This window comes from Mesocricetus auratus, unplaced genomic scaffold (genome assembly GCF_017639785.1).
Source record: "Mesocricetus auratus isolate SY011 unplaced genomic scaffold, BCM_Maur_2.0 Super-Scaffold_100010, whole genome shotgun sequence".
NCBI classification, from domain to species: domain Eukaryota; kingdom Metazoa; phylum Chordata; class Mammalia; order Rodentia; family Cricetidae; genus Mesocricetus; species Mesocricetus auratus.
In genome coordinates, this window is record NW_024429194.1 from 9,229,941 (window position 1) to 9,243,508 (window position 13,568).

A 13,568-nucleotide genomic window follows, 5' to 3' on the forward strand; every position below is an offset into this window, starting at 1 on the left:
TAGCTTTCCTGAAAGTGTGAAAAGTCTGATTTTGGTCACATCTTGATTGTGTGTGTGTTTTTCTTCTCTGAGTTGCAGGGTTGCTCACCTGAGGAGGACTGAGAAGTGGTGTGTCAGCCATGCCAAAGCCGTGGGTGCAGGGTTGGCACTTAGACTAGGGATAAGTGACTTCGTGCATTCCACAGTGACACTGCCTGAAGTCTGACTCTTAGCAAATGCTGTGTGTTTGTTCATTACCATAGATTTTCTTGACAACTGGGTCTTGCATCCATCATTTCATACTCATAGTCTTAATGCTCTGAAGCTCTAGGTGTCCAGTGGGAATTTGTGGAGTTCTCCATCCCTAAAGGATCACCTAACTTGGTTCTCCACCCATTTTGAGTTTTGCTCTCCTGACTGCCCCTGGACTCTGATCTCCACACCTGTGCTGAGGGGTCAGGTCCTCATCAGGACCTCCGTCATGTTCTTTGTTAAGATCGCTGCTGCTCTCCTTGGCTTTTACCGCCCCTCCCTCCTTCTTTCTCTCCCTCCCTCCTTCTCTCCCCTTTTTTGTGAAACACATCTCTTCTAAGCCAGTTTTAATCACTGTCATCTTTATTTTAAATTTGATTTCTGTCTTTCCATCTTCTCCTCCCAAGCCATGTCTTAACTCATTAAAATTTAAGCTAATGTTTATTTAGCTTAAAAATAAACCAAAACAGTCCTGGAAGTTTTTCTGTGCTGTTTAATTTGGGTGCACCCACGTGTGGGTGTGGGCGTGTGCCTCTGTGTGTAAAGCTATTCTCTACAGTGCCTGGTGAAGCTAAATTTCAACATTTAGTTAATGCTAAAGGTATAAAACCTGAGATTTTACTCTTTTCTTTTTTTTCTTAAAAATAAATTGTGCAAACTTTCAAGGGTTCTTCTTGGTGTGAGGAGGAGGCAAGCACATTGTCTGTGTCACTGGAGTGCTTTCTGTCCTATCAGGGTACCGCACCTGGGTGCTGTATACAGCTTCATGCATTTTCCAACAGACACTCCCCAGCTCTTATGCATACGTCTCGAGTTTACAATTACCAGGTGATTGATGCAACCATTTAAAAAATTGTTTCAGGATTATGATTTCATTTACCCTAAACAGGTGCATACAAGGTCAAAATGACTGCCTTTTCCCACTGTATTTCTCTCTAAGATTCGAGACACTCTTCTAATATTCCAGATAAGAAAAGAAATCTGCAGCATGTTTGTCATTTATGTGAGTCTCTGGGATTAGGACATGAAATTCTATCTAGCAGCTTGAGAGCAATATTGAAAAATGATGTAGTATCAAAGTCAATGGTAAACATGTTTACTGTGGGAATTTGAATGTGTTGGATAGTTTCAGCAATATAGTTAGCATTCACTAGCTACCTCTACTTTCCCATTCAGCCACATAAACGCTCTCCAAGCCTCAAACACTTGCCGTGTGCCAAGCATTTGTGCGCTCCACCCAGTCTCGGGAAGAAGTTTGCACCTTTGAATGGATTTCTGATACACACAATTTGAAGAACAAATATCCACATAAGAATATAAAAGTCTCTTAGCACCCGGTAACCATCACAATCAGCCTGGGGCCTGTGAACATACAACTTCACTTCTCATTATTAGTTATAATATTATTATCTTGCCTAGTTTGTTTCAGTCAGACACTAGCGGTGTGTACCTAATTGTCTTTCAATAGCAGCATTCAACGAATATAAATGATGATTTGTGCTTGATGTCATACTGAATTTATAATAATTTACAAACTAGAGAAAGTGAATTTTAAGGCACTCACTCAGACATAGAACAGGAATACAGATCTTCACTACTCACAATAAATCCATAATTGATTGTGAAATTTGGGGGCTGGAGTACTTTATTTTCCCCAATTGGAGAAGAAACTTTGGGAAGGTGTGTGTGTGTGTGTGTGTGTGTGTGTGTGTGTGTGTGTGTGTGTGTGTGTGTCTGTCTGTCTGTCTGTCTGTCTGTCTGTCTGTGTGTGTGTTTCGAGAACAACATACAAGGCGAGCTCTTTGACTTTCATAGTTTGAAAGTTGCTGTTTGAAATGCATCCTTTTGTCGTAGTGGTTTCCATATCTGGAAAGACATGCATGTGAGTATTTTATTTAGGTGACTACTGAGAATAAGAATTATAAATATTTTTAACTTGTAAAAGTTTTAAAATCACAAACTTAAATTTATTATTCTGTATACTTCCTCCTCAGTTAGTTGTGTTTTTTAATTTGAAAATAATGAGTTTTTTGAAAGCAGTTCTGTGCAGCCTCGTTTCTGACCAGGATATTCCATTGTTTTCTACAGGGTTGGACTGGGTATTCCATTGTTTTCCCAGAGCTGGTTCAGAGTGAAGACATGTTGAGTAGATACTTTGCATGGTTCAGAGAGACAACAAATTAAAGCCTTTAATGTGATGAGTGTCTCATTCCATGGGAAGATTCCTTAGAGAGAAGCTTAGCTTTGAAAGGCTGACTTAGCATGGACGGGCGGGCGGGGTCCTCAGTAGTTGTCTTTCTTCTGAGGATAGAATCTCATTTTCAAACTAGCTCTTCTTTTCTGTCTCTGTTTCTCATCCGTCTACCGGACTGATTTCCATTTTTACCTCCATTCCTTTCTGCTCCCACCCTCAATACATTGTACACATAACTTAAGGAACTCCATTTGTCCCCGAAGGGCTGCTCTTCAATTCTGTACAATGATTGCGTTTGTCATCTATCCACATAGTGAAAACTTAGGCATCTTAAAGCTACTGTGATTAGTGTTGACGGGTTCTGGTATCTCTCTCCCTTTGCAGTGTGTGCAGACTCTTCACTCAGTGATGTCCCACTTTATAAGCAAGGCGCTCTGTACCCTTCCTCTCTCTGAGGTCCCGGCCCGCACCTCCCTGTGCTCTTGTCTGACTGCACCACGCAGTGATGTGGGACACACAGGGCGTCACACTGCCCGAATGTCTGTGCCCACACGGGCCATGCTTGAGTTATGAATGCTTGACACATAGTGCTTCAGAGTTACTGTGTGATCACCTGTTGCTGGTCACGGGAAGTAGCAGTGAATGGAGTACGGTTCCAGAACCTACTAAGGACACTAGCGTGTGCGTTTTTAGATGAATGGAGAACAGTTCCAGAACCTAATGAGGACACTAGCATGGGCATTTTTATATACTGGAAGAGTGTAAAAATTGAAATCCCCTTTTGAGGGGCCAGAAAATTTTAGAAACGTTGTTTGCAAAATTTGACATATAATTAAATTTTGTGCACAAACAGTTTTCAATAAATACTGTGGATGAAGTACCCATCCAATGATTTGTCAGCATATTCTGTTCAGAAATGCTAACACATTTTCATTTAGTTATCAAGGAAAGGCAGTTTATATACATGCACATTAAGAATAGTCTGTCATATGCTCATTATTTGCCTGCAGTCATGTGGGTATTTACAGAAAGTTCCAAAGTACCTTACCTGTAGCGTTGATATCTCTGTTACCCAAATCTTGCTTCTTTCCCCATTATCATATCAGAAGTTGAAAAATGCTGATTTAATCAAACCTTAAAAAATATATTCCCTAACCTTTCACCCTTTTCTTTTTTCTCCTATCCGTCTTTCTTTTTTATTTTTATTATTTTTGGCTTATTCCTGTTCATATTTTGAAACGCAGTGTCGGCAGATAGTTATTTATATGTATGAACTCACTGGCTCATTCTAGTGCGAAATAGGTCATTCTGGAACAGTGAGAAATGTGATTGCCGAATTTCAAGCAGTTTTTGCTGCTCAGCTGGATCTGAAGCAAAAGAAAAGGGGTCAGGACAGCACTTGTTGAAGATTTCTTGTTGCCATTGTCCAAGTGAGAGGCTCACTCGGCACTGCTGATGGTGGGGTCTTCCCTGTGCAGGGGGAGAGGGGGCTGTGTAGGCTCTGGCTAACAGCAGCAGCATGGCACTTTTTGCTAACTGCTTGCTGATAACAAGAAATGTCAAAACACATCTTCATTAGGATGCTGGGGTGTTTTTTCTCCTTAAATGACTAAGTATAGGCAGCAGGGGTACTATCAAATATTTTAGGCACTAACCTGCTACTTTCAGTGGAATAAAATACTATAAAAGGATAGAAAAACTGACACAGGATTGATGAGTGATGATTCTCATCAAATATGGCAAACTCTTTAACAAGAGAATGAACAATACTTTGGTAAAAACTACATTATTCAGATTTTGAACAGTGAAATTATTTAACCCTCTGCCTTCCTATCCTGTGTGGCAATGCACATGCTAAATAGGAACTCATTTTCAAGCAAACTCGATAAAGGGCCCATTAATTAAAATTAATTCTCATTACCAAGAGTTACAAATGCACATACTAATTCATAGGTTCCAGTGTTAATAACAGCTCTAATGAACTGTAATCATTTTATTAGTACATTATTGAGAAACTTCAGAAATTCTCTATTTGGAAACACTCAGTTTTAGCCTAATTCAATTATTCACATACATTTTTCTGCACTTAAAAAACAAAAATCATGTACTATTGAAGAATTTATTTCAAGTTAAACACAAAGAGAGGACCACGTAAGAGATTAACTCCAAAATATGCTTCAGGTTCTACCTGCCTGGGTGTTCTTGAGTCCAGTGGCTTTTCTCATAGGAATTGTAAAACAAGTGAGCCAAAAGGAACTTCGAGAGGAGGAGAGCACTGCTTGGCTGGCCAGGGAGCCAGCCTTAAGGAGGGCCTCAGCCTTAGAGCTGGGTGGAAACAGTCACACCTTTGTGCCTGTGACCCATGATGCATTATTGGTTCATGGACCTGGAGGTCAGAAGAAAATAAAGGCATTAAATCCATCCCATGAAAGTCCATTAGACAAAAATCTTTACTGTAAGACAAGAAATCCTTTTTGTTTTGTTTTCAACAGTGTGTGTGTTCTTTGCCCAACCCCCTTCACCCTCGCCCATATGGGTTTAATGGACTGAATATCAGAACAGTTATTCCTACAAAAGTAGTAGTGCTATCAAAGGTCAGCAGAACATTTCAACTTTACAGTATTCTTGTGTCTATATAATTTGTTTTATTTGGTATATACAGAATTTTACTTGACTATCCCTGCATGCCTGAGAAACTTAAAGGTGAGATACTCATGAGTATTGTACTTTGTAGGGGAAATAATTTCTTTCCTTTCCTATCCATTGCTGCATTTGTAGCTGAGGATCTTGTGACAAGTGATAGGCCAGCAAGAGAAGAGTACTGCCACCTTTGCAATGAAGACTTAATGAAAACGAAAACCCACTGTGTCCTTTTTTATGCTAGGTTAGATGAAGAAGAAGGTAGTCATGGGGTTGGGTGGAAAGGAGGTAAGTCTGTCACTTACCGACTTGGGGCAAATTGTCAAACCTATTTGTTCAGAATCGCTTTGGTGTCTCCGTGTCTTCAGAGATAAGTAAGAACTCCTGCATTCTCTGGAGATACAGAGGGTTTTCTCACATCAGAACAGCTCATGGGAAGGTCAGAGTATTTCTTCCCAGACTTTGTGATACACTTCTGAACAGAAGTGGCTGAGGAAACGGAGGGACACAGCAAGAGCGCTGTTTGCTCAGGTGTGAAGGCGCTATTTTTGAGGAAATGCATCCTAACGCCCATCAGTTGGCACCAGTGATCTTGGCCTCTGTTTCAGGTGCTGCTGCTTACCTCTCATTTCATTTTAGACTGTGTCTTTAGGCTCGTGGGGAATCAGCCTGTAAAGTTGCCTGAATTCAAAACACAGACCCAAGGTTCCTAAGGAGCCATCTTCTCATTGGGAAAAACACAGTAGAAAACACCAGTGGTGTTTTAAGTTTCCTAGACTTTACTCGTGACTTTGTTTAAACACACAGACCCAATTCTTGTCTGAAAATGAAATAACTATGCTTGCTCCTCAATTCACCTGTCACCTTCAGACATTTTATATACTCAACCCAGAAGGTATAGGAGTCACTTTGGTGCAAAGAGCCTGTAATTCATAGTTTTCTGAGAACTCTCATTGAAGTTCATCTGAATATTTGCACATTTCTTCAGAAAATACCTTGTGATCTTTCCAACTGTAGCACTAGAGATACTCTCATAAGCAAATAGAGACCCTGCTTCTGGGGAATTACTGTCCAGTGGATGAATGTAAGAGAACAAGTAAGTAAACAGCAAGGGCTAACCCTAACACTTACCAGAGGAGCACATTGGACAGCGAGGGCTGATCGCATCTTTACAAGAGGAGCACATTGGACAGTGAGGGCTGATCGCATCTTTACAAGAGGAGCACATTGGACAGTGAGGGCTGATCACATCTTTACAAGAGGAGCACATTGGAGAGCGAGGGCTGTCTACATCTTATAAGAGGAGCACATTGGGCAGTGAGGGCTGTCTACATCTTATAAGAGGAGCACATTGGACAGGGAGGGCTGTCTACATCTTATAAGAGGAATACATTGGACAGCGAGGGCTGTCTACATCTTATAAGAGGAGCACATTGGGCAGTGAGGGCTGTCTACATCTTATAAGAGGAACACATTGGACAGCGAGGGCTGTCTACATCTTATAAGAGGAATACATTGGACAGCGAGGGCTGATCACATCTTTACAAGAGGAGCACATTGGACAGTGAGGGCTGTCTACATCTTATAAGAGGAATACATTGGACAGCGAGGGCTGTCTACATCTTATAAGAGGAGCACATTGGACAGCGAGGGCTGTCTACATCTTATAAGAGGAGCACATTGGGCAGTGAGGGCTGTCTACATCTTATAAGAGGAGCACATTGGACAGGGAGGGCTGTCTACATCTTATAAGAGGAATACATTGGACAGTGAGGGCTGTCTACATCTTATAAGAGGAACACATTGGACAGCGAGGGCTAACTGTGTCTTACAAGAGGAACACGTTGGTGAGAAACTGAGGGCAAGGACGATGGGTAGCCAGAGCGGAGTTGTTGAAGAACGGGGAATAAATAATATTTTGGTCCTGTCTGAGAGGCAGGGTGCTTTGGATTTCATGGGTCATATGAAAATGTATGGACTTTATTCTAACTATGATGGGCAGATACTAGAATGTTTTGAATGGAGCATGGCACGTTCTGATGTATACCACACAAGAATTATTTAGGATTATCATTAGGCTATCTCTCAGGATATATGCTCACCATATATCACTTAGGGTATGTGGCGAGCCCCTAGTATCAGGGAGTGTTGAGGTAGTGTGAGGGGTAGTGGTAATGTGAATTTTGGTGGTGGGAGCTAGGATTAGGGCAGGTGGTTCGATTAAGTGTGTTCTGAGGATGGAGCCAGGAGCATTTACTGCTGAGTCAGTGTGGGGACTAAGGAGAGGAGGCAGATGAAGCTGCCTGTGTTGGTGCATGTCCCATTCCTTAGATGCCTCTCACCAGGGCACGTGGCAATGGAGGTTTCCGGGGCTAAGTGTTTTCCCAAGCTTATTTTGTTTCAGACCTAGATAAGATATATTTTGTAAAAATTTTCTGGCTCATTGCTTTTTATTTCCTTGTATTTAAAAAATGGGCACAGGGCAATGTTCTATGTAGCAGAATTCTGAATATAAAGAGAATCTACTATTTTGTCACTATAATGACTATAAAAATTTCACTGTTGCTTTTGTTTTGAAGACATGCACTCAAGATTCTAGATCAATCCTTTTAAAAATAATTCTTCTTTTCCACTCCATGGAGCCTTTACCAAGTAGGATGGTGGTGAGTGATTGACAATTACAAGGACCCTTTAAGGAAGGACTCACATAACCCAGAGGCAGAGTATAGAAGAAGGCAGATTGAGAATTAAGAAGAATCCCATTTAGCTGTGGATTGTCGCTGATGCCTGTTGTTCTCTCCTTGGGGATGACCTCAGCATTCTTTTCCCAACAAGCAGAGGATGCCAGGATTGAGCTCAGTGGTAGAAAACTTGCTAGGTCCCTCGGTTTAGTTTTCAGCTTAAAAAAAAAAGACAGAGAAAACCCAAGGTTACTAACCAGAGGGGCAGAAGACGATGTGAGTGGTTTCAGTGCAGTCCCTTCTCCCGTCATCTGCGTGCCTGGCACAGCGAAGACCCGCCCTAGTGGAAGCGTGCTCCACACTCAGTTTGCTCCGGTGTGTGTACTATGGTAGGGCTGCTGGTTAAGGCGTAACAGAAAGAACCCTGGAATTAGAATCAGCCCCGAGTTGTGGCTGACTCCTCTCTGTCTGAGTGATTGTGAGTAAATCCATCTCCTCACTTTTATGAACCCCGGTTTTGTACAATTTAAAATCATGCCACCCTTACTTCTGGTGATGATCCCATAAGTTATATGGAAAATCTAATAGAACATGAGACTCATTTTCCCTTTCCATCTCTGACCTTTTTACTCTAACTTGGGCACAGTTTTAGAGTAAGAGTAATTCATTTGCTGGCCCTTTAAAATGGCATAGGTGTAAGGGGCCCTTCTTCCTCTGTGACTGTTGGTTAACATGAGAGGTAGTTGTGTCACTAGAAGAGAGTGAAAAGTGAGCTTGTATTCGGCCCCATCCCTCTGTGAAGGAGTTTTGCAGTTCATCTAGGATGAGCCATGCAGTAGAGACTGTATTTTACAGATACTTGGGTTGAACACAGCTCTTTATTTTCAAGTGTTTAAAGCCCTTGCCCACATTTTCCTGTTTATACTTAGAACTTGGGTATGTATCCAAGGGAAGCAGTGTTTTCTCCGGTGCCTTCTTTGTAGTGAGAGGCAACTCTGAGAACATATGCGAGGTCTAATGTCACAACAACACACAACGTCAAAGCCTTTGCCAGTTCACAACAGCCAGACTTTGCTCTACAGCTTTGCCTGATTGTGACTCATCTTCCGAAGCCAAGCTGGCGTGTTGCAGCCTTTCAAAGGCACCAGCAATACTCTTTCCACCTGTTCTGCCCTTCCTGAGCCACCGTCCTGTCCTGTTGCTCCTACCTGTCGTTCAAGGTCCATTCCAGTCTGCTCTATGAGATGAGGCGTCTCTCCATTGTTTTATTCACTGTCACTTTTCATTATGAACAAGAACCATTTTCCCCTCAAAACAACAAAATTAACAAACCAGAACTCCACTAAGAGATGAGTGCTTTCTTCTCCACAATGGGGTTGTCTACGTCCTTCTGCTTATCTGGAGTGTGTCCAAATGCACCCTCACAGCGACAGGACACGCAGCACGCACCGCACTTGCTCTGCTGCAGGACTGCAGACCCTCCCTCCCGGAACGCAATGGATGCTCCTCTTCACGTCTGTTGCTTTGTCCCCTGTAACTCTTCATGGGTGTTAGTCTTCGAGTGTACATCAGCTTCTTGGAAGGCAGAGACTGCATCTTAAGCTCTAGAGCCTCTCCCTCCCTATCAGAGAGGCACAGAAGCCAGTTATGTGTAGACCCTCAGTAAGCACTGCACTTTTAATTGGGCGTTTTGAGGCCGTAGCTTAGAAGGATGTTCTACAAATGCAGAAGTCTTAGAGGATTGATTAATTTCTTTATTTTAAACACAGGTCATCTTTCTAATGAAAGTGACATTGACAGTGCAGTTACGTGTAAATTAACTTTGGGAGTGGAGTCAGTTGATGAGGGAATGTGAGAAGGCCTATTACAGGCTCAATGGCTCACAGTTTACTTCGTGAAATGGAGGAGAAGGATATCAGAGAAGGGAAATAAAAAGAGAAAACCAACATAAAAATCCTATAAAAGTGACTTGGTCTTAGAGCAAGAGGAAGGTTGACCGAATGGAAACTTTTTGAGAGGTAAAATACAAATAGTAATGCAAAACTAGCAAGGGCTGTATTATTCTCTTAACTGTAACAACAGCCACATGGACTTCCAAAATCCCTCCATCGAAGAAAGAGGAGCATTGTGGGAAATGAGAGAGAAAACATCTTCTTTGTCCTGAAACATTTGAAACATTTTGCTGCAATGCCATAAACTATATGATAAAATATATGGCATGACATAAAAGCTTAAAGATTATTGTTCTTACAAGATTTGTTGACTTTTGATTTTGACAGTTTTTATTAAATCATTGTATTTTATAACAAAGATTAATATTGACAATATCGAGTCACAGATTATCAAAAAAGTTGAACAAGAACGGTACAAACACATTGTTTTTAAGCACAGGCCATGGCTTGGCTTTCTGTATTTTCAAGTGAAGGGTGTTTGAATTTTGAAGTTCTTTGCCCCCGAAAAGTGGAGAGATTGACGCTTTGCCCTGTCAACTGCAGGAGCTTCGGGAAGTGAACTGCTGCCTGCCGGATGCCTTCAGCAAACGTGGAGAGCTGATGAAATGACTCTCGCTTGCTCTGATTGCTTCCAAATTCTACCCGAGTGAATTCACAGCTGAGGGATCTACGCAGAGCATGGGCAGATTAACTGGCTCACAAAAAATACAGCCATCAGAGACGAAAAAAAAAAATCAAGTAGTTACCCCTCTTCACAACACGTTACACACATTTTACAAAGTACTCAGTAATTCTGAAGGCAAATATCCCCCCCCCATTGGCTTCATTGCGGTGTTTACTACGTACTTTACCTCTCCCTAGTAGCAAATGTTACGACTTTTGTTTACTCTCTCATGTCTGTCTTACATTCTTCATAGCAGTAAATGTCTTTGACAGGAAAAAAAGTCACGAGCAAATGGCTTTGTCATAAGATTTTCCTATCTTATAAAGGGTGTTATGTAGCTCCAAATGACACTGTAACAATAAGCGACACACACTTACTGAAAGTAAAACTAAGTATTTATTGTAGAATTACTCACAAGATACCAAACAAGTAACCCAGATGAGCCAAGTAGTTTTCCGCTGCTGATCCGGAAGCCGAACTCCGGGAAAGAGACCAAGACTTCCTGTGTGCTGTCTTTTATGCCTTCCCCTGTAACGCCCCCTAGCCATGCCCAAAAGTGGGCCTGGCTAGTGACGTAGTTCACCGCCTATGTCTTTACGTCCAGCCGTATACGTCTTTAGTCCTGCCTAAAGTGGGTGTGGTTAGCGGTGTGGTAAACCGCCCTTTTATTACCTCATCTGTATGTGCCTCTAGTAAGTCACATGGTTAATGGCGGCATACAGACTTCCTCCTACAGTGTTATTTACATATTTCTTGTGCTGTGTACTCTTTAGACAGTTAAACATTAGTGACACCCAGAGGAAATTTACTCCTGAGTGTCGTTCTGCCTGGAATATATTCCCATGAAGGTTCCAGTCTTGCTCCCTGGGAGAATGCGCCAGCACCCGGCAGTGAGGAGCTTGAGGAAGGCGAGTCAGTACCCAGGGCATGACCCTTTCTGCAGCGGCTGTCTCCAGGTGCTTGGGGTTAAGATGGCCAGGTGCCCCGCCCTCCACCATACACGCGTCAGCAATGGAGACGACAATGCAGGCGCTGTTCTCTTTTTGTAGGTGTGGAATCTGTTAAATATCTTGACTAATCTCCTAGTGAGTGGTGAAATCAAGATTAGATTACAGACTGTCTGATTGGAGAGCTATTTCTTTCCTTACAACATTCTTGATTTTGTTTCCCTGATTCTAAAATGAGAGAAATAGAGCTATTTTAGTCAAATGAGATTAAACTTGTAATAACTTATTTTCCTAATTTGAAACTGGAAGTGATTTGGGCAGAGCAGTTTTAGTATTTAAAAATGGTTCATGTGTCTCGTGAGTTTGCATGTTTGGGGCTGGGCTGTCTAACAGTATCATACAGCTTTCCATGCTCCCTCCAGCTTTCGTTTGTGATGGGCATCCCTCAAGGAAAAAGAAACTAAAAACCAAAGAACTGCTGTGTTGAGTCCTTGTTTCCAACATGGGGCAAGCTGCTCAGATGCATTTAACTCATCTCTCCGGAGCCCCGCAGTGTGTACAGTAGTCTGTCCCACACAGAGCGGTGCATTCCTGGAGAGCATCTGCCCTAGAAACCCTCAAGCCCGTGTGCATAGACTTCAGATGTGTCATTTACCTGGGGGTGCCTTCATTTCTCTTGCGTATTTTGAAATTTGTGAGAATATACATATATATGGACATATTATATATGTATAATGTATAAACACATATATGTTTATAACTCCACACACACACACACACACACACACACACACACACACACACACACACACTCTGTATTTCTCCTGACTTTTAAGTATAACACCCAGTAAACTCCAATTCTATATTGTTGTAGCTTTGGTGATTTTTCTTGGTTAAAACAAAAGCCACAGCTGCCCTATATGAAATGACACACTATGGACACCCCCATGGAGGGCCTCACCCTCCCTGGAGAAATGAGGGGATAACGGGGGGGGAAGGGCACGGGAGGAAGGGAGGGAATGGGAGAGGGACCTGGAACTGACTTGTGAAGCAACCTTGATTCTTATCTAAATTTAAACTGGAAAATAAAATTTAAAAAAAACAACAAAAAAACAAAACAAAAGCCACAGGTTGGTAGAGCTGGTGATGAGAAGTTGGTACTTTTGTTCTGGACGCTGAGAAACATGGGAAAGCATGTGTGGAAGACTGTTACCATAAAGTGTATTTTAAATAGCTAACTATAAACATGTTCTCTCTTTTCTATCCGTTAACACTGACATGCAGCAAAGGAGAGGGGGACTCAAGTTAGTTCAGGAGCCATTTTCTAAAGGAGAGGCATTGGCTGGGAACTGTGACACTAAGAGTTACAGCCAGGAGCTGGTTCTGCAGACAACACACTTGTTCATGTTTTCCTTGACCTCCTTTGACTATGCCCAGTGCTAACTTTGAATGGGTTGGATCTGTCTTTGGCAAGCATCATTTGGAGTAATAAATAGGGTAACATCCAAAGGCTTAAACACCTTGGCACAGGCCCTGTGTCAGTATGCTGAGCTAGCCATGACATTGTTCAAACAAAAGGCCCTGTGTCTCTTTGAAAACAAAATCTTGGCTCATGGATAGAGGTCTGTGTACACACATTGGACGTCTCTGTCTTCTTGCTCTGGTACTCCATTCACAAGGAGACCTTTAAAGCAAAGTTCTGAAGAGGTTCTTGAATGCCTCCTCTCTGAGTATAACCAGAAACAAATAGCTGATGTAAAAATGGCACAGCCCTACATTTTTATTTGTTAGCTCTCTGAAATTCACATCAAAGACTTGAATAACAAACTCTCTAAACTGGATAGCAGCATCGGTACTCAATGTTTCTCTCTTCAAAATGCCCCCCCCCCCCCCCCACACACACACAAGCTGTGGTAATCACAGATTTTTGCTGTGGAACTTCTGATGTTCTGATTTTTAATGTTTACAGCTCCATCTGTATTTGTAGTGAAAGGGCTAAATTTGTCTCAGCACATCTCAGTTCCAAGAATGAGTTGATCCTATGAGCAGCTCCCCCCTTGAATGCAAAGAAATGTAGGAATTTTTCAGCTCACGAGACTGATTAAATGTGACATTACAACTCGCCTTTCTTTTCTGATTCTCATTTTTGAAAAATGGAATGTAAATTTCATAGTTAGAGCCTGTCAGAAAGAACCTGAAGAGCCCAGCACATTTCCGTCATAGAAAGACCTTCATGTTGACATGTAAATTATCAAGACG

General features: G+C 42.0%; 1 protein-coding gene across 2 annotated transcripts in view; it reads left to right on the top strand.

Annotated features, from left to right (window-relative positions):
- The window catches only part of Fbxl17 (F-box and leucine rich repeat protein 17), a 411,968-nt gene that overhangs the window by 196,491 nt on the left and 201,909 nt on the right, over positions 1–13,568 (top strand). Inside the window, exon 7 of one of the 2 annotated variants that reach the window (XM_040752945.1) lies at positions 10,242–10,725. The exons of the other annotated variant lie outside the window; for it this stretch is intronic. Coding sequence (XP_040608879.1) covers positions 10,242–10,257 — 16 coding nt within the window. The 3' untranslated portion in view covers positions 10,258–10,725. Of the gene's footprint in view, positions 1–10,241; positions 10,726–13,568 lie in introns of those variants that run through there. 2 annotated transcript variants of the gene reach the window in all.